At 38.2% G+C, this 26164-nt stretch overlaps 1 protein-coding gene across 5 annotated transcripts in view; it reads left to right on the plus strand.

Annotated features, from left to right (window-relative positions):
- The window catches only part of ZFX (zinc finger protein, X-linked), a 62019-nt gene extending 41743 nt beyond the window's left edge, over nucleotides 1-20276 (plus strand). For all 5 annotated transcript variants that reach the window (XM_003791916.3, XM_023514358.1, XM_023514355.1 and 2 more), the window contains 5 exons: nucleotides 16204-16353; nucleotides 16695-16838; nucleotides 17205-17357; nucleotides 17875-18015; nucleotides 18830-20276. In XM_003791916.3, coding sequence (XP_003791964.1) covers nucleotides 16204-16353; nucleotides 16695-16838; nucleotides 17205-17357; nucleotides 17875-18015; nucleotides 18830-20013 — 1772 coding nt within the window. In that variant the 3' untranslated portion in view covers nucleotides 20014-20276. The remainder of the gene's footprint in view (nucleotides 1-16203; nucleotides 16354-16694; nucleotides 16839-17204; nucleotides 17358-17874; nucleotides 18016-18829) is intronic.
- The last annotated feature ends 5888 nt before the right edge of the window (nucleotides 20277-26164 follow it).

Raw genomic sequence — 26164 nt, forward strand, 5'->3', positions numbered from 1 at the left:
AAAAAAAAAAAAAAAAAAAAAGAAAAAGAAAAGAAAAATGAATAAAATGTCTAGTAGGTGGTTGAGGGATAAAAGACGGATGTGAAAGATCATCATCAGAGGCTTATTCTTTGGGTTACAAATAATATGTTTGGTGAGGAAGGTGGATAATTGTTGAAAAGTGAGCTTGACAAAACAGGGCCCAAAATAAAAAGACCTTTGAATACACTAGGGGGGTCTTTTTAGGGGATCTCTTGTACCTTTTTGATGGGAGCTATGCAAGGGTTTTAGACAGATTAGTAATAACATGCTTAGATGTTTAGTTTAGAGAGAGAATGTTGAGGTCAGATGCAAGGTAAGAGTGGAAGTCAGAAACAAAAAGTACATTTGGGGAGATGTTTATAGTAGTCCAGGTAATAAACAGATAACGGTTCGAAATAAGGGTGTAGCAGTAGTTTGGCAGAAACTGATCCATGTCATACTATATTTAGGAAGTAAAATTTGTATTAGATTTAGGGTTGAAGAAAAGGGAATGTTTTGCAGTCGACACCCCCCCCACCCTGTTTTCAGGCTTGTACAGCTGGGAAGATGACTAAATCATTTTCTGAAGAGGAACAGGTTTGGATGCTGTAGATTTATTTATGAGGTTGCTGCAGTACAGCTGTCCACTGTATAATTATAATGTAAGTGGACCCCTGCAAACATGGAACAGGGTGACCTTGCTATCTGGTATAAGTGTTTTGACCAATGGGTCTAATGTTAGCTCCTAATTAAACATGACTTTTGCCATCCAATAAAAAGTGATTCACAAGTGATTCACCTGTGGCTCAAAAGAGTAGGGTGCTGGCTCCATATACCTGAGGTGGTGGGTTCAAACCCGACCCCAGCCAAAAAAAAAAAAAGTGATTCAGATAACAAATGAATACATGAAGTCCAGACTCCTGTGTTTAATGCATGAACTCTGAGGAGCAATACATTATAATAGTTATTCATTCTAGGAGCTATTAGCACAGAAGAGATCGTAAAATATTTTATTTCTTTGTTCTATGGGCCAAATATTGGGTATGTATGTATCTTTTTGTGTGTTATATACCCTACTAGTTTTGTTTTTTAAAACATTTGATAAAACATAGAATAAAATTTAAGAATTTAAAAAATACATATCAGTGTAGGAATATTTCTGAAATGTGAGAAAAGTCTTACTGAACTAAGGATATTTTGAAATAGATGTGTTGAACATCTTTTAATTTAATTTTTAAAGTTATTTTTTTAATTGCCAAATACAAATTGCATATATTTATGGTGTGCCACATGCTTTGAAATGTATATATTTAGAATGAGTAAATCACGATAATCAACATATGCATTACTTCATGTACTTTTTCTGTGGTGAGAGCACTTAAAATCTACTCTGAGCAATTTTCAAGTATATGGTACATCATTATTAACTATAGTCAACTTGAACATCTTTTTTTTTTTTTTTTTGAGACAGAGCCTCAAGCTGTCCCCCTGAGTAGAGTGCTCTCAACTCCTGGGCTCAGGCGAGTCTCCTGCCTCCGCCTCCCAAGTAGCTGGGACCACAGGCGCCCGCCACAATGCCTGGCTATTTTTTGGTTGCGGCCGTCATTGTTGTTTGGCGGGTCCGGGCTGGATTCGAACCCGCCACCTTAGGTGTACGTGGCTGGCGCCTTAGCCGGTTGGGTGCCGAGCCAACTTGAACATCTTTTTAAAACTTGTTCTGATAAAATCCAAAAAGATTTCTTTTAATTCACCTAACATTTTTATATCTTTACTTGTAGGCACTCTGAAATTTATTTATTTATTTATTTGCAGTTTTTTGGCTGGGGCTGGGTTTGAACCCACCATCTCCAGCATATGGGGCTGGCGCCCTACTTCTTTGAGCCATGGGTGCTGCCCAACTCCCAAATTTATTTAGAAATAAACACTAAAATTAATGAATTTAAGAGTTGTCAGTAGATTATGGGCAAGTTAGCTAACTTTTTGCCCTTAGTTTCCATTTTTTGTAGATGGCAGTCCTACTACTTGACCTGCAAGGTGGTTGTGAGAATGAGAGATTCTGTCAGTCAGTAACTGCTAGCCATTGCTCTTGTTATCATCCACAAAGAAGCTTTCTGTGGATGGTGTCCAGTAGGCTAGCAAGGTTCAATCTAGACTAGCTTCATTTATGCCCTTTCTGTTGTTCTGCCAGCAAATTCTTCAAAGGGCAGGTACAGGGTGAGACTGGTAACAGTCATTCCTTTCTTTTTCCCCTACATTTATAATAATTAAGAAATCAGTTCTTGGTTAACTAAGTTTAGTTGGCTATGTTTTAGACCAATTCAGTGCAATTTAGCAACTATTTTTCATTACTTAATGTCTCATACATCATGCTATAGATCACTGTATTTTAGGACAGGCACTTAAATAGCTGTGATCCTTTAATTCCCCATCTACAGAATGAGGCTAATTTCATTAAACCTTGACTCTCTCCAGGAAAGTCTTTTATAGACCGTGTAATAAAAATAAGGTGGAATTTTAACACCATAAAGAAGGTTCCTGAGAAGATAGTTAAGAGAGGAAGGTCTAAAAGTGAAATTTAATTTATGTCCTAGAACATTTGCCTTCTTGATAGTATGCGTGCTGCAAATTACTTAGTCTTTTTTTTTTTTTTTGAGACAGTCTCACTTTGTTGCCCTCGGTAGAGTACCATGGCATCACAGCTCCCAGCAACCTTAAACTCTTTGGGCTTACGCGATTCTCTTGCCTCAGCCTCCCAAGTAGCTGGGACTACAGGTGCCTGCCACAATGCCTGGCTATTTTTTTTGTTGTTGCAATTGTCGTCGTTTAGCTGGCCCGGGCCAAACTTGAACCCACTAGCCTCAGTGTATGTGGCTGGTGCCATAACCACTGTGCTATAGGCACCAAGCCAAGTTACTTAGTCTTCTAGACACTCTGGTTTCACATGTGTCATTGATTTCATAATAAATATAGGCAAACTATTATACTTACATTGCCTGGGAAGTAACTGTTCCATCCTTTTAGAAGGAAATACCCATCTTTGGTAACCTTCATTGGGTGTTTAGTAGCTACCTAACCACACAGAAACCTTTGTGATGTTGAATAGTATCAATTCCTTATTTTATAGTTTTCTTTTGATTGGATTTTGGGTTTGAAGCCATTAATAAACATTGAGGTGATTAGGTAATAAGATTATTAGACTTCTCAGAGTAAGTTAGAAGAGGCTCATGGTTCAAAGAACCTTATTTTCTCTTAAACACCAATACTATGGTATATGATATGATGTCTCTCCTTGACATCAACCGTCAAGAATCACACCTGTGAATCTTGTTAAAACTTTAGAAAAGATTTGTATATTCAGACTGTCCCTTGAGGTAACTTAGGAAGTAAAATTGGTCTTTATTTTTCTCTCAAATTAGCCTGCTTAAAGATCTGTTAGGTAGCTCCCAGTTCTGGGAGGCTGGGATTTAGTGAACGAATTCACATTTATCTTGTGGGTATACCTATAGGTTTATAGACTTCAAACTTAATTAGAATTGTTCTTTGAGATTGATTCTGTCCTTATATCTTAGATTTTCCTCTTAATTGTTTGTGCCTCTGGGATGATTCATTTCTCAGGACTAGCACAAGATCTTTTAAATCTTTATTAAAATGTAACAGAGTTTCGGCTCGGCGCCTATGGCTCAACCGGCTAAGGCGCCAGCCACGTACGCCTAAGGTGGCGGGTTCGAATCCCCAGCCCGGACCCGCCAAACAACAATGACGGCTGCAACCAAAAAATAGCCGGGCGTTGTGGCGGGCGCCTGTGGTCCCAGCTACTTGGGAGGCGGAGGCAGGAGACTCGCTTGAGCCCAGGAGTTGGAGGTTGCTGTGAGCTGTAATGCCACGGCACTCTACCCAGGGGGACAGCTTGAGGCTCTGTCTCAAAAAAAAAAAAAAAAAAAAAAAAAAATGTAACAGAGTTTCAGTGTTAAGATTTTTATTTGAATTTATTTTAATGACCCTGTTTAATGACTCTTAGCACTTATATAAACTTTTGTTAGCTTTGCGAAGGACACTAGGCTGATATTTTAAGGAAATAATATAAAAATATTCTTGCCCCTTTTCTGGGTTTTAGTTAAGAGATCATGTCTCATCTTTGAGGGTTTTTTTTTAGCATTTCAAAAGGCTTGTATTTCCATATTATTCCCTGTCAGTAGCAGGTACCAATATATAATTTTTAAAATGTAAAACCAAATGGGCTATTAAAAACATATGTTCACAGGAAAACTTATACATTCATAGCAGTATTATTTATATTAGCCAAAACATGGAGATAATCCAAATGTCTATCAGATGATGAATGGATAACTAAACTGTGGTATATCTATACAATGAAGTATCATTGTCATGAAAAGGAATAAATTACTGCTATACACTACAACATGGATAAACCTTAAAAACATTATGCTCAGTGAAAGAAACCAGATATAAAAGGCCATATATTGTATGATTTCATTTATGTGAAATGTCTAGAATAGGCAAATCGACAAGAGATAGAATACAGATTAGTGGTTGCCAGGGGATTGGGGAGGAGCCAGTTGGGCCTGACTGCTAATAGGTATGACATTTCTTTTCAGGGAATTAGATAGTGATGATGGTTGAACAACATAGTGAATATACTGAAAATCATTTATGTGTACACTTTAAAATGGGGGATTTTGTTAGGTGAATTACATGTCAGTGATAAAAGCCAAATGGGCCAAGCAACAATACTCTAGAGCCCTTATTATTGTTAACTTTATTATTTAGAAAAGTCCCTGAATTAGTTTTTCCTTTGTAAGCAATTTTTTTTTTCCTGAGAAAGAGTCTCACTTTGTCACCCTGGGTAGAGTACTATGGTTATCATAGCTCACAGCGACCCCAAACTCATGGGCTCAAGTGATCCTCTTACCTCAGCCTCCCAAGTAGCTGGGACTGTAGGTGCCCACCACAGTGCTCAGCTATTTTTAAAGACAGGATCTTGCTCTTGCCCAGGTTAGTCTCGACCTCCTGAGCTCAGGCAATCCACCCACTTTGGCCTCCCAGAGTGCTGGGATTACAGGTGTGAGCCCCCGTACCTGGTTGTAAATTTAAGTTTAAATGAATTAAAATTAAATATATGGTTCCTATGTCGCACTAACCTTATTTCAAGTGCTCAGTAGTCACATGTGGCTAGTGCAGGCATGATAACATTTCCTTCATCATAGGAAGTTCTATTGGTTAGTGCTTTTCTGTAGGCTCAATGGAATTGCATACATCTCTTTTTTTAAAATTCAAGACATACAAAGGTTCAAAGAATATATTACAAGACAGTAGAGGCAATTAGAAAGTAAACTGATAGAATGCAGAAGGAGCTGAAGAAGAATATGATCAACATTAAAGCCACCATCAAAGCAATAAGATAAGAATGTATCTTAATGTATAACAGGGAAAGAGGGACTGGGCTTTAGGAAATCACAAAATTTAAAAATAGAATTAAAAATGATTATGGAGAAGATGGATAGATAGAAATGATTAAGGAGACAAACACACATACATGAAATTTCAGAAGAAAACAACTAATGAAATAGGAAAATATTTAGAGTAGAAGAAAACTTTTCTGAAATAAAGATTGTACTCTTTCTTGGTCTAAGAAATTGACAAGATGATAAAACAACAAAATCCTTAGTGAACTTTAGGAATCAAGAATTATAGGGACATTCACACAGAAATACTCAATGCTAGAAGACAATGGAACACTGTTCACAAAATTTTGAGGAAGGTATTAACCTAAGAGCTTTATGCCCAGCGAACTAGTTTTTTAAGTAAAGGCTATGAACTGACATTTTCATGTATTCAGGAACTCAGGAATTATAGCACCAATTAGCCTTTCTTGATAGGAATGGGAGAGCTATTTGGTAATGAATCTAGCAGACCTAAGGATCAATTAATAGGAAGAACCTTAGAACAGAGAAATTGTGATTATTCAGTACTCAATAGTGAGTATTGAATTCGCTTAATATAAAACTATAAAATGTGTGGTATTTGGGAACGGAAGATGTCTGAATTTTAATTTCCAAATATTTTAAAGTGGGGTGGCAGTAAATGCTGATTAAAATTTGTATGTATGATAAGCAAAATATGACTCTTAATGCTTTTGTAGTATAGTAGGACCTCCATAGTTGACCACTGCCCTACATTGACCACCTTTTAAGTTGACCTAATTTGCATAGGCCAGACAAGCAGCAGACGTACTTACCAGTATAGGAGGCCTAGTTCTTTATGTTGACCACCTCATAGGTGCTTAGGACAGAGGACATTAGTGCACAAAACTGATGAAAAGTTTCATTCCCTGGTGGAGATTACATTCTAGCAAAGGTACACAGACATAAATAGGTGATACAGGCTTAGGGAGAAAAAATTGGTTTATGGAGGATTTAGTTTATAGGTATAGTCAGGGTTTGCTGAGAAGATAATATTTTTGCAGAGACATGCGCAAATCAAGTTTGGGAGACTGGTTTAGAGATATAAATTTGGGCTTTGTTGGTATATAGATGAAATTTAAGCCGTAAGACATAATCATCACCAAAGGAGTCATTCCAGATCACCAAGACCAAGGACTAACTTAAGCCTTGGTGTTGGCAGCATTAAGAGGTAAGAAGAGGCCCCTCAGCAAAGGCCTGAGGAGGCATGGCCACTGAAGTGAGAGGAAACTAAGAGCTTGGAGCATGGAAGCCAAGTGAGAAAAGAGAATCACAGAGGCAAGTGTCTGCCTGTCAAATGCTGCTGCTAGGGCAAGACACATGAGGGCTGAGAGTTGGTCATGGGTGACTTTGATGAAAAGTTTTGGAGAGGTTATGAGGAAAGAAAGGCCCGAGTGAAGTGAGGTTAGAGCATAAGAAATGCAGCAAATTAGAGAAATGGAAGGTGAGAGAGGGGATCAAGAGAAGTTTTTGCTTATTTTAATTAAGGGAGGAAAAAGAATAGCTTGTTTGTATGCTGATGAGGAAGATTCAGTAGAGGGTAAAGAGAAGACAGATGCTGGAATAGTAAAGAGGTGGAGGTTGTGGGTATTGGAAACACATGGCTTGTGGTAATGGGTGGAAAGACAGTGTTTGGGGCTTCAGTTGATGGTGGGTGGATAGAGGTGGTAGTCAGTGAATCTTCTGAGTGTTTCACTTGTTCTGAGTGAAATAAGTTCAGCTTATTTGGGGTAGAGAGGTGGTATTAACAGATTTGACAGGAAGGAAGAATACGCTTTTAAAAGAGAAGAGGGGGTAGTAACGGAAAAGATCTACTTCAGGTTCATGGTCATGAATTTAAAGTGAAGCCATCAGAGGAGTGTGTGTGTGTGTTTTTCTATGTTTTTCTAACCAGATTTACTTACCATAGGTACTAGTGCAGAGGCAAATTGCCAGTTGTGGTTCTGCCAACCCTGTGTAGTGACACAAAAGAGGGGTAGGGCAAGGGAATTGAGGGCCAGTGCCAGGGAATGGGATCGCTGTGGAATTAAAGTTGTTTTGTTGTTGAGTTCAAGGAAATTCTAATGTAATAATTTTTGTTTGCATGTTAAATATCTAATTTTCATTTTAGAAATCTTTATTCATTCTTTCATCCTCTTGTTTGTAAATATGTGTAGAGAAATGTCCAAGGAACTATAAATCCTATTAATAGTTCTGTGTGGTGGGATTTTTGAGTACATTTTAATTTCCTTTTATACTTTTTAAATACTTAAATTATAAGTTGTATCATTTCTCCAATAAGCAGTCCTTTTTATTTATTTTTTGAGAGCTAGACTTTCACTGTTACCCGGGCTGGAGTATAGTGGCATGATCTGCACATTGTAGCCTCCAACTTCAGGGTTCAAGCAATCTTCCCACCTTAGCCTCCCATGTAGCTGGGATTATAGTTGTTGCACAACCACATCCAGCTAATTTTTCTATTTTTTTTTTTTTAAGAGATGAGATCTTCTTATGTTGCCTAGGCTGGTCTTGAACTCTTGACCTCAGGCCATCCTCCTGTTTTGACCTCTCAAAGTGTTGGGGTTACAAGTGTGGGCCACTGTGCCTAGTCTCTCTACCCCCTGTTTTGAGCAAAGCTGAAGAAGCATAAGGGTATGGAAATAAAAACACATTGTTTAAATTTGGGTATATGGGGGGGGTCATATGGGAGCTCCTGGGAGAGATGTGGTAGAAGGCAGTTTGGTGAGAGGTCAGTTGCTATGTAAGTTGTATTTTATTTGGTAAGAAATAGAGCATCCTTCTATGCCATAGAGTAATGTGCCTGGATGTTTGCTTTATAAAGGCTAGCTGAGGGCAGTGTCTAAGGGTGTTTGGGAAACCTGGAGAGAAGGAAATCAGCTAAAAGGCAGTTATTTTGTTCCTTGGGGAAGGTAAGTAAATGTAACTGATCTTGAGAAATTAGGAGAGATGACTAAGAGCTTGCATGAAAAGACTGAAAATGATAAAGGTATTTTTATTTTTATTATGTTAATTTAGACAAAATGCAATTCCAGTGCAAATCCAGTCCCATACTATATATTTTTTATCTTGACAAGATTATAATGAAATTTGTCTAGATGCTTAGATGAGAAAAACAAAACACTATTAATTCATAAGGTTGTGAGGAGTAAATGATATATTTTAAGGGTATAGCATTGTGTTTGGCACATGGTGTATGCTCAGTAAATGTTTGTTCTTGTCATCCATCATGACCACCATCATTCTTTGTTATATAGGTTCACCATGAAATTATATTCTCCATATAAGAACTAGCTCTTTTGTTTTGTTTGTTTTTAAGAGACAGACTTTCACTTGATCATCCTCGGTAGAGTGCTGTGGTGTCACAGCTCACAGCAACCTCCGACTCCTGGGCTTAGGCGATTCTCTTGCCTCTGAGTAGTTGGGACTACAGCCACCCGCCACAATGCCTGGCCATTTTTGTTGCAGTTTGGCTGGGGCTGGGTTCAAACCCGCCACTGTTGATATATTAGGCCAGAGCTCTATCCACTGAGCCATAGGTGCTGCCCTCTTTTGTTTTTCATTAGATCAACATTCCTTTAACAGTTTATTTGAAGAGGGCTGTTCCTCCCACTCAGTTTTCTTTCCCAGAAACTACTGAGTTTTCTGAAATCTTAATGAACTGTATTTTTAGATACCACAGTATCTTTTTTTTTTTTTTAAGAGGCAGAGCCCTTGGTATAGTGGTATGATGTCATAGCTCACAGCAACCTCCAACTCTTGGGCTTAGGTGATTCTCTTGCCTCAGCCTCCCGAGTAGCTGGGACTACAGGCGCACGCCACAACACCTGGCTATTTTTTTGTTGTAGTTTGGCCAGGGCGGGTTTCGAACCCACCACCCTCAGTATATGGGGCCAGTACACTACCCACTGAACCACAGGCACTGCACATACCACAGTATCTTTGAACATTGCAGATAATCATCCACCACTTTTCAGTCTTCAGGAGTTTTGCTGAGGGGGTCCTTGTAAAGCAGTATAATATATACCTATTTTTTGCTACAGTTTACTATTACTAATAAGATTGTTGAGAAGTCAAATTTTCACTTCCGTTTTGACGTTTAAAATGTTGGATGAGAAATAAATATTATATAAGGCCTGAGGAAGCACTGCTGGCAATTCACCTTTTTAAAAAAGAATACCAAAACATGGGAAAGAAATTTGCTAATATAATTATGGAATTTTAGGTTGATGGAATTATTGGTACTTTGTTTTTTTAATACTAAATATTATAGAATGAACACACATTTCTTTAAAAAATATCAGAAGGTTGTGGCAGGTGCCTGTAGTCCCAGCTACTTGGGAGGCTAAGGCAAGAGAATTGCCTAAGCCCAGGAGTTGGAGGTTGCTGTGAGCTGTGTGATGCCAGGGCACTCTACTGAGGGCAACAAAGTGAGACTCTGTCTCTACAAAAGAAAAAAAAATCAGAAGAGGAAAACAAAGGTCTGGATTCTAAAGACAGGCACCTTCTTACTCTCTCTCCCACCCCTCACTTGATAGCTCACAGACTTTGGGCAAATCATATACCATCTCAGAGCCTTTATTTCTTTATCTGGAAAAGATGAGAATCAAGTGAAATAAAAAATATGTAGAAATGCTAAGGAAATTGCAAAATGCCATGCAAATGGTAGTTATTATTAGAAGTAGTCTTAATTTCCAGAAATTATGCTCTTCTATTTTGGAGAGGCCTTATTCTAAAGCTCTAGTTCTTCATTACTACATTAGAAGAAGGCACTTATGCAGAAATCATACGTATGATGACTCAATTTTATAGACGCCTTCTTTGTCTGTTTTTAGAAATTCATTTTTAATGGTAGCTTTAAAATCACAGTGAAATTTTGAGTACTTAACAGGACCATCAACGTTATCTTTTAGAAAATAAATCGCTTCTGTAATATTTGATATTCAGAATAATTTTATAGGTTGAGTTAGTGGAGCAAATTTTCAAGGTGAAAATCTGAAGGTGAATTCTACTTTTGTCTGATAATAAAATAGCTTTGCTATCAATTAAACCTGTATATATTTGAAATGTGTTTTCCCGCACATTTATGAAAACAAACAAAAGTCTTTTACTCCAAGTTCCAGGTAAAGGCATGACATTTTGCAAGCTCTGAAATGATTAAATTTTTCAGTCATAAAAGGTTTTATCCTAAGGGTACTGACAAACCAGCATATACAAAAACAGCAAGCCTGGCCTTGTTCTTTGTAAACACAGGGACATTGGATTTTCCAGTACCTGTTAGAATCTGTTTTGACAAACCTTGCCAAAAGAGGCCAGCTTTATCAACAATATCAAACTGTTCAGAGTTGAGTTCTCTGAAGATGTTGCAGATTTATTCTGGTTTGGAGGGATCTTCATCCTTCTAATGATACCTCAGTTTGAAATTTCATACCACCTTTAAGAAAATAACCTTGGCCCAGTTAGCTGGGTATGTCATAAAAATATTTAGCTTTGAAAAAGGGTAAGTATACATCAGGCCAGAAATAAGGACATAATGCCAACTCTTTCCCCCTACAAACCATTTTTATAAAGTAAAATCAGCATATTTTAGGTGGTTATGTTCAAAGAACTGTTTGTTTTTTTCAGCTGCAAAGAGTTTTACCACCTGGACTCTTTGAACCTTCATATCCTGGATCTGCTCATTTTCTCTAGCTTCTCACGCTGTTAACCCAGTCAGCCATTCTTTTCACTGTTTACCTGTCTTTGCCACCTGTTTCATATCTATGATTGAAGCCACTAGCCAGGACCTCCTACAACTTTCTGCATTACAATCTTCCCCTCTTCTCTGAACACAATGTAGCTATGGTCTTACCTAAGTCTCAGAAGGATAGTTTCTCCTCATATTTAAGGAAAATTCCTTCATCTTCACTCGTAGTCCTCTGAGACATGCATCTAGAAATTTCATCATGTCCTCTGGCTTTGCCTTATTTTCTATTCTGTTTTTCCCACAGAATGAGCATATTTGAGTATTGTTTATCAGTTAAACAGGAAAATCCTCAACTGTGCAACCCATTATAGTCACTGCACCTTTGTTTGCCTTTTTAAAACAAGACTTGAAGAAATTCCCATCTTTTAGTAGATCCTCAGCCCACTGCAGTGTGGCCCTTTGCAACTTTCATTTTGCCACTTTTCACTAAGAGTATCAGTGACTTTGGGTTGCTACAGTCAGTGCAGACATTCCTCCTTGATGGGCTTTACTAGGGTTCCTACAACTTTTAGCTTCCTACTTCGCTTCATGCCCTTTTACCACCCTCCAGCTTTCTCTTCTTAGGTTCTTTCGTGAATGCTTCTTGCCCCTCAAACCTGTGATATTCCCAGGACTCTGACCTTAAACTGCGTATTCTCCCTGTGTGGTAGGGCTTAGTTAACTCAGAGTTGATGGCTCCCAAATTGTGTCACCTTTCAGACTCAGATGATCAGCAGCTAGCTTCACATCTCAGTCATTCATTGAATCATTGCTTCATCAATATTCTGAGTGTCTGCTGTCACAAGACTCTGTCTTAAAAGAATAAGAAAATGCAGGTTCTACTGTATCAGTGGGAAAGATGGGTAAACCCGATAGTGACAGCACAGTGAATCATGTACTCTGCGAGGTGCTGTGAGCACAGAGTGGTAGGGGCAAGCACTGGCTGGGAGTTTGGGGGCACGTTACCCTTGGGACTTTAAGTTAATAAACATACAGAGAGATCCCTTTCCTTATTTCTCTCACATTTCTTACCCTACTCAGTCACCTAAATTAAAATCCCCAGAGTTATCGTTGGCTCCTTTGTCATATTCAGTTTTCATCTGGACACCAAGTCTCAAGTCCAGGCCACTTCCCCATCTCTACTCTCTTTGTGCTGATTGAAAGTCTTGCTGTCTGCCACCTGTCACCTGCATTATTGCAGCAGGTTCACAAGTATTGTCCCAGCTTCATGTCTTGATCCCTTTGGATCTACCTTTCCAAGGCCAGCAGGGTAGTATAGCAAAAATAGACATCTGACTTTGTCCCTGCTCTGCTTAAAAGTCTCCCATCACCTGAAGCAGATGCTTTCAAACTCCTGATCAGACTCTGAGGGACAGGGTGCCTCTAAATCTGTCTCTATAAGGCGGTGCCTGTGGCTCAAAGGAGTAGGGTGCTAGCCCCATATGCTGGAGGTGGTGGGTTCAAACCCAGCCCTGGCCAAAAACTACAAAAAAAAAATCTGTCTCTAAATATCAGGCCCCATCCCTACAGCTTCTGAATGTTTAGAACTGCTAGGCTGGAGCCCATGTTTTTAAGTTCCCTAAGAGATTTTTGACATGTGACCTGATTAAGAACCCTCCAGCCTACCAGGATCGAGTTTGGACCCCTTTCTCTGTGCATGAGGCCCTCTGTGACCTGGCTTCAGCTCAGCAGTCAGCTGCATCTCTCACCATGTCCCATACCAGCCTTTGCCCTCACATTTCAGCACTATTGAAGGATGCTTTCCGTGGAGTGCAAATTATGAGGTGGCAAGACCCCTACAGCCTGGGAGGTGCGTTCAAGAAACGACCCCCAACTTCTTCTCCTCCCTTCCTAAAACATTCGTCCTTTCTCCTTGCTCCCTCTGCCAGAAGTCATGTAGCTTCTGTATACTTTCCTATCTTTTGCCTAAAAGTACATAGCCTTCTCTCCCTAAAGTTAATCTTTACCCCATATACTATTATTTCTCAACTTTGTAAGATGAAAATATTCCCACTTGCTTTCCTTGTTGATAACCAACCTTATTTAGGTACTATATAAATAAAGCTGTTCACATGAGTAGGTACTAGCTGTAGTCATCGGCTGCACCAGACCTATCGATCCCATCTCTTTATATTTCATGTAATCTATGTCTGTTGTGTGATTTATTTTCTCAATTCCCTGCTATTCCCACTCTGGTTCGTTTACTCTTTGCTCTTGTCCGCCAAAGCTTTCCTTTATCATCATGACATTTCCTGTCTCTCTCATTTGTCCCTGCTGTATCCTTTACCTGAAATAAATGCCCTTTTCTTCCAGCAGGAATGAAGTATCCTTCCTGTATTCCCATGGCAGCTACCAACACACAAGTGTGATGTCCGCCAATCATTTCTGACTCTGTAATCCTCTTCCATGCTCGGTATCAGTTTATTACTAACAATTGCATTAGAGAGTTCAACTTTAATATCGTCTTATAGTCTACATAAACAAGCTTTTGCTTTTTCCTCATAAGTGACCTCCATTTTAATTTACTTTAAATTGTGTAAGGAAAAGTATAAGGTGTCAACAAGTGTATTTTCAGGTGACTTGTTTGGTTTCAAAACTGAAGGTATATTAAAGTGTAGTTTGCTATTTAATGATGCTAACACTGTCAGAAATAGAGCAAAACAACAATGGCTTTCAGTGGGCCAGCATTTGGGATTTTTGCACTTCGCAGTTTTGAAGCAGGCTGATTACATTTTATAATTTTCGTGTCTATACATAACAAGAGAGGTTTGGGGATGCTGTTTATAAGCAGTTCTCTGCAAGTAGTTTATTTAGGATGTGGATGATCTTGATTCTCAATAAGTCAGAAGCCAAGTTGGTAAATTATCACTATCAATTTGCTTTTTTAATGTTGGCCTTTGAAATACCAGATTCATCTTGATGTTCTTTTTTTTTTTTTTTTTTTTGGAGACAGAGCCTCAAGCTATACCCCTGGGTAGAGTGCCATGGCTTCACAGCTCACAGCAACCTCCAACTCCTGGGCTCAAGCGAGTCTCCTGCCTCCACCTCCCAAGTAGCTGGGACCACAGGCGCCCCGCCACAACACCTGGCTATTTTTTGGTTGCAGCCGTCATTGTTGTTTGGTGGGTCCAGGCTGGATTCGAACCCACCACCTTAAGTGTATGTGGCTGGCGCTTTAGCCACTTGAGCCACAGGTGCCGAGCCCATCTTGATGTTCTATGTAAGAATTTTAGTTAGATAAATTCAGTTTTTGGAGTTGATACAGAGTATGATAGGACTTTGTAGAATTATCATTTCACAGATGTTAGAATCTGAGTTCTATCTTAGGATAATGGGTACATATTACACTATGAATTTAAAAAGTTACAGCCCTCAAACCCACCACCACCTAGCCTTTGTTGCAATACCATCCTTACCTGAGTCATGAACACATGCATCTGATTTCCACTAAAAGCATCTTGAGATAGTTGTACAGTTTTTTAGTTTCTCAAAAATCATAATTGCCTCTACCAATTTAAACCCCAATCTCCAAACTCTGGAAATGGACAAACTCTGATTGGGACTTATGTGACTTGATATTTGAATTTTCAGTGATTGCAATTAAGTTACTCAACCTCTCTAAACTTCAGTTTTCTTTATTATAAAATTAGATAATACTGTACCACCTCTCTCACAGGGTTGTTGTGTTAGTACTTTAGCACAGTCACTTAATAAACGAATGGTAGCTGCACTATTATTACTACATTTAAAAATAATCATCTGGGGGTGGCACCTGTGACTCAAAGAAGTAGGGCGCCGCCACCATATGCTGGAGGTGGTGGGTTCAAACCCAACCCTGGCCAAAAACTGCAAAAAAAAAAAAAAAAAAAAAAGATAAAAATAATCATCTGTTTACTTGTCCACTTATATTGTAAACTTCCGGAGTCCTTTTTCTTTTCCTTTTTTTTTTGAGACAGAGTCTCACTTTGTTGCCCTCTGTAGAGTGCTGTAGCATCACAGCTCACAGCAACCTCAAACTCCTGGGCTTAAGCGATTCTCTTGCCTCAGCCTCGCAAGTAGCTGGGACTACAGGTGCCCGCCACAGCACCGGCCATTTTTTGGTTGCAGCCATCATTGTTGTTTGGCAGGCCTGGGTTGGGGATTCGAACCCGCCACCTTAGGTGTATGTGGCTGGCGCCTTAGCCAATTGAGCCACAGGCGCCGAGCCTAAATACATTATTCTAATGGAAATAGATCAAATGTTTAAGACTAGTGACTATGAAGTATTGCTTATGAAATATTTACATGAAGACTGTATGTCTTGATTTTACAGCTAGGACATTCTTTCAAAGTTTTTACTTTAAATATCAAAAGAATATCTTTGGCTGGGTGCAGGGGCTCATGCCTAGAATCCTCATAGCACTTTGGGAAGCCTTGACAGGAGGATTATTTGAGGCCAGAAGTTCAAGACCAGTCTGAGCAACATAGTGAGATCTCATCTCTAAAAGGAAAAAAAAAAAGAAAAATTAGCCAGGCATTGTAGCATGTGCCTGTAGCCCCAGCTACTTGGGAGGCTGAGGCAGGAGGATCATTTGAGCCTAGGAGTTTGAGGTTGCTGTGAGCTAGGATGATCCCAGTGTACTCTGATAGCCCAGGCAACAGAGTAAGACCCTGTTTCAAAATATAACAATAATAATAATAATAGTAATAATAATAATATCTTTAATGTTGGGATGCTTCTACCCTATGGCTTAGCAAAAGCTAAGTCTATTCTTCATTACTTATAGTTTTTTTCTAGGCTACTAGGAGTTTTCTCCATGTATACCATTTCTCACTTTAATATCTGATTGCATTTAGAAGTCTTTAGAAATGTATTTATTGAATATTCTACTTTTCTAGGTAAAATTATCTAATTTTATGTGACTCAAGCTAGAAATTATATTTTTAAGAAGGACTTTTGAAAATAGTAACATTTTATTTAAGTACTTGCTATTATTTGTGACATATTTCTTGCCTTTTTAGTGGATGATGCTGGTAAAATAGAACATGACGGTTCTTCTGGAATGACCATTGATGCAGAGACAGAAATCGATCCTTGTAAAGTGGATGGCACTTGCCCTGAAGTCATCAAGGTGTACATTTTTAAAGCTGACCCTGGAGAGGATGACTTAGGTAAGAGGAAACCATTAGTACATTATACATCTTCATCCAGATGCTGCAACCTGAATACTTTTGGGTTATTTAGATTGCGAACATTTGAAATCTTTTCTGAAGATAACTTTTATATAAGAATTCTAATGCAATAATAAAAAAGTATGTAAAAGTATATAAAAAGAAACAGATGGGGTGGCGCCTATGGCTCAAAGGAGTAGGGCGCCAGCCCCGTATGCCAGAGGTGGCAGGTTCAAACCCAGCCCTGGCCAAAAACTGCAAAAAGAAAAAAAAAGAAAAAAAGAAACAGATGGAAATGAAGTTTTCAAATAAACTCTTGGAGCTGTCTTCTTCCCTGATAGGTGGAACAGTAGACATTGTGGAGAGTGAGCCTGAGAATGATCATGGAGTTGAACTGCTTGATCAGAACACCAGTATTCGTGTTCCCAGGGAAAAAATGGTTTATATGACTGTCAATGACTCTCAACAAGAAGATGAAGATTTAAGTAAGTAGGTGGACTTTCTGTGGGAGAAAATTTTATGATTCTGTGGCTTTTTTTTAATGGCCAGTATTTGAAACAAGTAATATTATTTGAGAGATCACTGTGTTACCATACACCAAGGGAAACATCAATGACTCTTTATGTATGCTGAGAATGTTGCTTTAAAACCAAATTATGGTGATGAACACCAAGAAGTGAATGATTAATTCAACAAATATTTATTGAGTGCTTACTACATGAAAACTGTGTTCTAGGTATGTAATGTTTGGACCGTCTTTCTTTTTGTCTATTAACTGAATTCAAATAAAAACATGTTTCCTATGAGCTCTGTAAAACTGATCACAAAAGTTTTTATAACTTTCTATTTAGATGTTGCCGAGATTGCTGATGAAGTTTATATGGAAGTGATCGTAGGAGAGGAGGATGCGGCGGCAGCAGCGGCAGCAGCTGCTGTGCATGAGCAACAAATGGATGACAATGAAATCAAAACCTTCATGCCGATTGCATGGGCAGCAGCCTATGGTAAGTCACCTAGCAGCTCTTAAGATTGTTTGAATTGGTTTTGAACATGAATTCATGATTGAAAAACTGTTTCTGTGGTCTTAGGTTTCAGAATTTGAAATACCAGTACCCCATAAGGATTATTTGATTTAAATAAGAGTAGAGGAAGATTATAAAGTCTACTTTTTGTCTTTATTTTTAACAGGAATTTCCTTCATGTGTATATTACGTAGAAGGAAGTACTGCAAGAAGTACACGGGCTTTCAAGTTGAAACTTCCCATCTTGATTATGTCTGGCCCATGATTTTACAATTTTGGGAGACAACAAGGGAGTCTATATATTTTTTTTAGCTTTGGAAGCTAGGCAGTTCCTATGTTCTATAATAAATGTGTTCATGAAACCCATTACCTAGAATGGGGAATTTCTGTCATTCATGAGTATCATGGCTTACTTTTCATTGTTGTAATTAATAAAGAACTCCTAATTCTTTAGAATTTATAATACTGTATAATTTTGTTTTTTAATGCACATTGTTAGGTAATAATTCTGATGGAATTGAAAACCGGAATGGCACTGCAAGTGCCCTCTTGCACATAGATGAGTCTGCTGGCCTCGGCAGACTGGCTAAACAAAAACCAAAGAAAAGGAGAAGACCTGATTCCAGGCAGTACCAAACAGGTGAGGGCATACGAGTTCCACGGCGCAGCATGCTCTGCGAGCTCTCAGATGAAACTCTAGTATGTATCCACAGGGGTGACATGATGGCATTTTAGCTGCTAGACCACATGTAGCTTTTGTATATGAATTTAAAAATAATAATTTTCAGAATTCAGTGATATTCATGAATGATTTCCTTGGATAAGAAGAAATAGGAGATGGATCAAATGTGGATTAAACAAAAATTCAAAGGTCAAATGATTTTTATGTGGAAATGAAAAGAAACGCCTCAAATATAAGCATTAACTTCTTAAATCTAATTATGTCAGCATAAAGCAGGCATAATTTATAGAGCAGCAGGATAAGTACTTCAGTTCATATGGCATAGTCCTGTCTATTCTTGTATAATGATTTGCATATTAAAAAATTATACGGGTATATTTAGGCTTTATTGAAAATTAACATAAATTATGGTTTTTGGAATAACTAAAGCAGAAATTTTGATTATAAAACTTTACTTTTATGAATAAATTCTTAATCTCTAAATTGTTACAGCTTTTAATCACTACTTGATAGAAGTTACATATTCATTAATATTTTTAAACTGAAGGAGTGAGATTGATGCGGTATTACTGGATGAAGTTTCCAGACTAGTTTCTTTTTATGCCTTGGTTGCTGTATCTCTCATGTTGAAAATGGTAAAAGAAATGTTATGTAGCCAATATTTACCTTAGGACTCTTTGGCCAACAGTGGTCAGAATACATACTTTAAATTCCTAGAGAAACCAGAAAGAACTTGGTTTGATAATTCATATTTTTTCTCTTCTTTTCTTAGCAATAATTATTGGCCCTGATGGACATCCTTTGACTGTCTATCCTTGCATGATTTGTGGGAAAAAGTTTAAGTCGAGAGGTTTTTTGAAAAGGCACATGAAAAACCATCCTGAACACCTTGCCAAGAAGAAGTACCGCTGTACCGACTGTGATTACACTACCAACAAGAAGATAAGTTTACACAACCACCTGGAGAGTCATAAGCTGACCAGCAAGGCAGAGAAAGCCATCGAATGCGATGAGTGTGGGAAGCATTTCTCTCACGCTGGGGCTTTGTTTACTCACAAAATGGTGCATAAAGAAAAGGGAGCCAACAAAATGCACAAGTGTAAATTCTGTGAATACGAGACGGCTGAACAAGGGTTATTGAATCGCCACCTTTTGGCAGTCCACAGCAAGAACTTTCCTCATATTTGTGTGGAATGCGGTAAAGGTTTTCGTCACCCGTCAGAGCTCAAAAAGCACATGCGAATCCATACTGGGGAGAAGCCGTACCAATGCCAGTACTGCGAGTATAGGTCTGCAGACTCTTCTAACTTGAAAACGCATGTAAAGACTAAGCATAGTAAAGAGATGCCATTCAAGTGTGACATTTGTCTTCTGACTTTCTCAGATACCAAAGAGGTGCAGCAACATGCTCTCATCCACCAAGAAAGCAAAACGCACCAGTGTTTGCATTGTGACCATAAGAGTTCAAACTCAAGTGATTTGAAACGACACATAATTTCAGTTCACACGAAGGACTATCCCCACAAGTGTGATATGTGTGAGAAAGGCTTCCACCGGCCTTCAGAACTCAAGAAACACGTGGCTGCCCACAAGGGTAAAAAAATGCACCAGTGTAGACATTGTGACTTTAAGATTGCAGATCCATTTATTCTAAGCCGCCATATTCTGTCAGTTCACACAAAGGATCTTCCATTTAGGTGTAAGAGATGTAGAAAGGGATTTAGGCAACAGAATGAGCTTAAAAAGCATATGAAGACACATAGTGGCCGGAAAGTGTATCAGTGTGAGTACTGTGAGTATAGCACTACAGATGCCTCAGGCTTTAAGCGACACGTTATTTCCATTCACACAAAAGACTATCCTCACCGGTGCGAGTACTGCAAGAAAGGGTTCCGAAGACCTTCAGAAAAGAACCAGCACATAATGCGGCATCATAAAGAAGTTGGCTTGCCCTAACAGTACTTCTGCAGACATTTGTAGAGATGTTGGCCTTGAAACAGAAAATTAATTTTAAAGCCAACCAGTCTTGTTCACATACAATACTGTATATTGATTTATGCTGTGTACAAATAGAATTAATGCTTCTAGTTGATTTTTTTTTTTTTTTTTTTTTTTACATTTTGTTCAATAGCGTGTTCTGAATTCTATTCAGTTTGTTTAATAAATGGGGGAAAATGGCAACAAGCATGTTGCTTTTAATTAATTAATCCCTGGTTCTATACTGAATTTTTCTATCTTAGAAGTTTTATATTTATTTAAATATTTACCTTGCTTACCTTGATGGTACTCTTCTAAGACCATTTACCTTAAGGTAACTTTAGATTGGTAACTCTGAAAGTATTCATGTTGATTCATTTTGTTTCCCATGAATTTCTCACAATGAAATTATCAGAGACATCTACTAATATAAACGGGAGATTTTATGGTCAGGTCTAATTATCATAACATGAAAAGTCATTTACTTGTCTTGCTTAATATTTTCAGACCACATGATAGTGAAAGTTTCCATTTGAGCTTTTGCGTCCCTGGCATTGCTGAGTAAAGAACAGTGGCTGGGTTCGTGTTTACTTTTCATTTTGTTTAGCAGACAAAATATACTTCTTTGACTTTCTTTGGACTATTTACATCTTTTGTCAGTGTAGCAAAGTTTTAGAAAACCTTATTGAAAAATTTTGCTTGATCCTATTGTATTTTTATTATTCTATCTGTGCTGCTTTGTCTTGGAATGGTTGTGTGCTACAAATGAGACTTATTGAAGACCGCATTTTGGAATCTCCTAGAGGTAACTTGTGGCTTATAGGATCTTTTGCAACTTTATATATGTAAATGTACCCTGAATTATATGTATACACATATATAAGACATGTATCTGTGTGTATTGCTTATTTTACATATTTATACACACAACCCCAAGTAGTAGTTGTTTAAAATCTATAATGAAAAGTATTAAATTTACAATAACATGAAAGATCCAGGGATGCACGAGAGAGCATTTTGTAAGTCATGCTCTTCAGAGAGACTACTCAGGTTAAGAATTAGAAGGAAAATAAGGACACTAGTATTTTTGAAGAGTAAAGGTATTTTCTTTTAAATATCTTTGGTAATTACAAAATAGAAGTTAAGATGTTTCTAGATAGAATGTTTCGTACAATTTCAGCTCCATGCCTTTATATTTTTCTGAAAAACTAATGAGTATCCAGACATAACTCTCACAGTTCTTTCTGAGACAACTCTGTCTCACCAAGTGAGGGGGACAGAGAGGAAGCAGTGGCTCTCTGTGGACCAGAGAATGGGTGCTAATTACGACTTACACTTGGCAAGTTCAGCCTGCTCTGTTATTTCTTAGTTACAGTTAGCAAACTTTTAAAAACTTAACCTCAAGTTGGCTTTGATTACAGGATAAAGGCATGATGTTGTAAGTGGATACGGAAAGTCTGAGGCCTTATTTGGAATATCACCAAGTTTTTCATAGTTCTTTCTTTCAGAGTAGGCATATTTTAACAGGTCTAAATCAGAGTCATAAATTCATAAAAGGAACTTGGTTAATTAGAATTTGGTTGTGTTAAGTTGAATCTTGGGGAATAGAATACAATTTTGGGGGTCCCTTGAATTGGCTTCCCACTTGATAGCTGCCTTGCCACCGCATTATGGTGCTCCATCCCCTTTGGGCTGTTAGGTTTTTACCTTTCATCTTTCTCTTTGCCACCGATATTTGTACTCAAGAGTTATATTTTTAGGGTTAGTAAATCAAAATATTCGGTGTTTGGCAACCCTTTGGAGTGCTGGGTTGATATAGTCTAGTTCTAAATCAAGTGCTTTAGGCTGGTGTGAACTCCAGCCTAACTACCAGTCAAAGCCAAGGCATGGGTTTTCCTAGCCTATCCTATAGGGAATTCCTGTATCTTCTTGGCCCCTATAACATGCTTCTTTTTTTCCCTTTAAAGTAACTTAACATTATGTGATACATTGCCCTGGTATTCTTGAAAGTTCTGTTCATTTTGTTTTTGTTTTTTTGTTTTTGTTTTTTTTTTTTTTTTTGGAATCTTTAAAATCTCCCTTAATTTTTATTTTTCCCCAGAAGAATGTAAAATATCTAAATGAAAGTGGAAATTTATGCATTTTAAAACATCCTATAAAATTAGTACAGAAAATATAAATGATTGGGTCATTTAACTATATTTTTTTAAATGAACTGAAAGATAAAGAACACAACACTTTACACACTTTATATTTCTCGTACATACTCTGGAATCATACACAGTTCTTTTCTTTTTAAAGCACAATATTGAAACCTTTAAAAGGTATTTAAGGGTTTGGTCAAGTGAATATGATAAAATGTATTTGTCTGTATAAAGAGAAAATGAAATTGTAGTCACTGTTATGTACTGACATTAGTTACAACCTAGTTTTAATTCTTAAATCAATTTTGATTAGCAAAGCTAAAAAAAAATGGATGTTTCAGTTAAATGTTTTAAAGAGGTACAGATTTTTACAAGGACATAATATAAGTTATTGTTCTGTAGAAATATCCTATTAAATATTGTATGTCCCGCCCTCTGTATACTTTGTAAAAAAAGCAAAATACATAAAAAGAAAATCATATAGGGATGTGTGACATTATTGTAATTGTGTACTTGAGAACGTGCAAAAATAAAAATCAGAATATTTTCCTGTTAATGAATGTTTAGTCTATTTGATACCAGTACTAAGTTAATGCTTTTTCTTAAGAAAAAGAAATGTACAGTTTTTGTAAACCTAATAAACATCAAAAGCAGTGGATTATTTTCATCCCCCCCCAGTTTTAATTTCTTTTATGCAGCAGTGGAATGCAAAACGCTTGATTGCTTTGAATTTTGTGACTCAAATGCAAATACTGATAATATTTCAGTCCTGTGAATTTGCAAGTAATATTTCAGAGAAGTTAAGAGGTGATTGGTGAGTTCTTTGATGAGCATGTCCTTGAAATTTATTTTTTTCTTTTATCTTCATAAAGGATTTGTTTTATTAGCATCTCCAATTCCCCTGAGATAAATTACCCATGCATAAAGTGGTTTTTGAGAGCACTTAAAGTTCATTTCAGGATCAATTCACAGCACATATAATCAGTGGGGACTGTCACTTCTTCCATAGCAGAAGCTCTGTCCTCGGATTACCCCTTTGTGCCCAGTTTGGAGGTCTCTAGTTGATGCTATTAGAGAATGGTCATTGCCATCGTAAAACATCAGAAGTTAGGTAGAAGTTACCCAGAGTCAAGAGAGAGTGAGTTCTTGTATCTTTGATTTTAAAAGTGAGATTACGCAGTTTAACTGAACAAACAAGTGTTTGCTTGATAGTTGAAATAGTAAACAATCAAAATTTGACGTAAATGATCAAGAAAATGTGATGAATGTCACTGTCCAGAGCCATAAAACTATAGCATGCTGAAAAACTTAGTTGTAATGGAAAGTCCCACAAATGACATCCAACCAGTCCATGATCTCAGCCAGTCAGATAATCGCTGCTCTGTTCTCTGGAATTTTAGTATTAACAATTGCATTTTCCAAAATTGCTAGGGTTCATGTAAGGAAACCCATGGCCAATGAATACCTTAAAAGGGATGATATTTCAGAGCAGTGATTTTCAAAGTGTGGCCTGGCAGCATAATCACCTGGGACTTTTTAAAAGATGCAAATTCTCAGTCTCACCCCACTCCCACTAATTGGGAAGCAGGGTATGGGACAGAGCCATCTTTGTTTTAATGTGTTTTCCAAGTGATTCTGATGCATGCTCAGGTTTGGGAAACATTTCTAGGGTACTTGAAGAGTTCAGTTACTGGTGCAACGTGTGTGGCAGATGAGATCACAAAAGTGAAACTAAAAACCAGAATTGAGCAGTGAAAATAAAAGAAGACCCAGACAGCTTATACCTTCAGTTTGTCCTTTTGAAGTGTGAGCCTGCCTGTCAATAAGTTTGTCCTTTAGTGCACATGTAAAAAATAGCCTACTCTTCCTAAATCTTACATGGCTTCCCATAGTTACATTCCTCACAGGTAAGCAGTTCAGAGGATGATTCAGCAAGTGAAAGAAAAGGCTGACAAACTTGTGTATGTGTGTGCGCATGTGTGTTTAATTGGCCTGGGGTTACAAAAGTAATTCATACTCAAAAAATCATTTACCACATTCTGCAGCTGTTTAGATAAGGTCAAAATTAAGTTTGCCCTATGGATTTTGTTTGCTCTTTTGTTTCATGTATATATTGTTTGCCTTTTTCATAAAATAATTCTTGGATTTGTTATATATTGTTCCTGTTATTTTTGACATCTTTGCTATTGTAAATAAATTCCTATTTTGTTTTAAGTTACCCTAGTGGAGTGTTGGCTGTAGACAAGTTACACACACGGAAATGAGACAGTTAATAAATCCCCAACACGGGCTCGGCACCTGTGGCTCAAGTGGCTAAGGCGCCAGCCATGTACACCCAAGGTGGCAGGTTCAAATCCAGCCTGGGCTCGCCAAACGACAATGATGGCTGCAACCAAAAAATAGCCGGGCGCTGTGGCGGGCGCCTGTGGGCCCAGCTACTCAGGAGGCTGAGGCAGGAGACTCGCTTGAGCCCAGGAGTTGGAGGTTGCTGTGAGCTGTGATGCCATGCCACTCTACCCAGGGGGGCAGCTTGAGGCTCCTGTCTCAAAAAAAAAAAAAAAAATCCCTAACACCTTCCAAGCTGGAAGTGATGTGACCCCTTCATTAGTTCTGACACCAAGGGATGAATCACTGTTGCATATAGGCATAGCACCTATACCTACTTGGATTTTCAAATCGTTTTCTGACCTCCGAGATGGAAATACTTAGTTCATCAAGTTTGAGGTCAAAATCAAGAATTATTTCCCTTTACTTGATTTTACCTGTTCAGTTGCTGTCCTGTGTTACTTATATTGCTGGTATTGGTGAACACAAAGGATTTGGCATTATAATGACCTGTTGATAATGTAAAGCCACTAGGAGACTTTGCGGCTAAAACCTACTTAGAATTTAGATGTCATTTAGCTATGTGAACTACCACAGAAATATCTATGCACACCAAGACTACAGGATAGTTAACTAGACCTAGTTTCTGCTTGTATTTGACTATTAAGTGCAGAACCCGGCTCGGCGCCCATGGCTCAAGCGGCTAAGGCGCCAGCCACGTACACCTGAGCTGGCGGGTTCAAATCCAGCCCGGGCTTGCCAAACAACAATGACAGCTGCAACCAAAAAATAGCAGGGCGTTGTGGCAGACGCCTGTAGTCCCAGCTACTTGGGAGGTGGAGGCAGGAGACTCTTGAGCCCAGGAGTTGGGAAGTTGCTGTGAGCTGTGATGCCATGGCACGCTACCCAGGGAGACAGCTTGAGGCTCTGTCTCAAAAAAAAGTGCAGAACACATTTCCTTTTGCTTGAGATTCTTTGAAGTAAGAGGAAGTAACACAAAGCCATCTGTTGGAGTTTTGTAGGTTCTAATCACACCCTTCCTCCCCTGTGGATTCTATTTCCACTGAGAATAGATAGACACAAGAAACCACTGAGTGTGAGACTTAACTCTAGTAAAGCTGGTTTGGAGACTCAGAGGCTGAGAAGAGTCTGCCTCCAATCTAGGCCTTGACTGATGCAGCCAGTTACTTGAAGGCATGGGGCCTATTTTCCACTCTTCTGTGAGCTACAGAGAGAGTAGTTGGTCTCCCACCAAAGAAAGAAGTATCTTCCCCAGCCCTCCCAGGCTGGGATACAAGGAAAAGGGAAAAAGGATCCCTTATGCCATCCTAATAAAGGTTAGTCCAATTCTGGATTGTCCTCTGGCATTAGCACACTAGCAAAATGTGAGGGTTTTCCCTTTAGCCTTCCATATTTGTGTCCATTTTTCTTCTATGGATTTTTACTGTTCCCTCTTGAAGTGGTGATTGTGGCAGACTTTCAAAGGCTTAGTTCCTGTTTCTCCCAAGGCAGCACACTTTAGTTGTTCTTTAGAAGAAGGATTTTTAAAGGCCAAATTTACTTATTATACAAAGATGGAAGTCTTGGAAGTTATTTTTATTACATGCTTTTGTAACAAAAATTAGGAAAATGCTCACCCGCATTGCCAACTTCTTTATTAA

The sequence above is a fragment of the Otolemur garnettii genome, unplaced genomic scaffold (genome assembly GCF_000181295.1).
Source record: "Otolemur garnettii isolate 467f Iridium unplaced genomic scaffold, OtoGar3 scaffold00051, whole genome shotgun sequence".
NCBI classification, from domain to species: domain Eukaryota; kingdom Metazoa; phylum Chordata; class Mammalia; order Primates; family Galagidae; genus Otolemur; species Otolemur garnettii.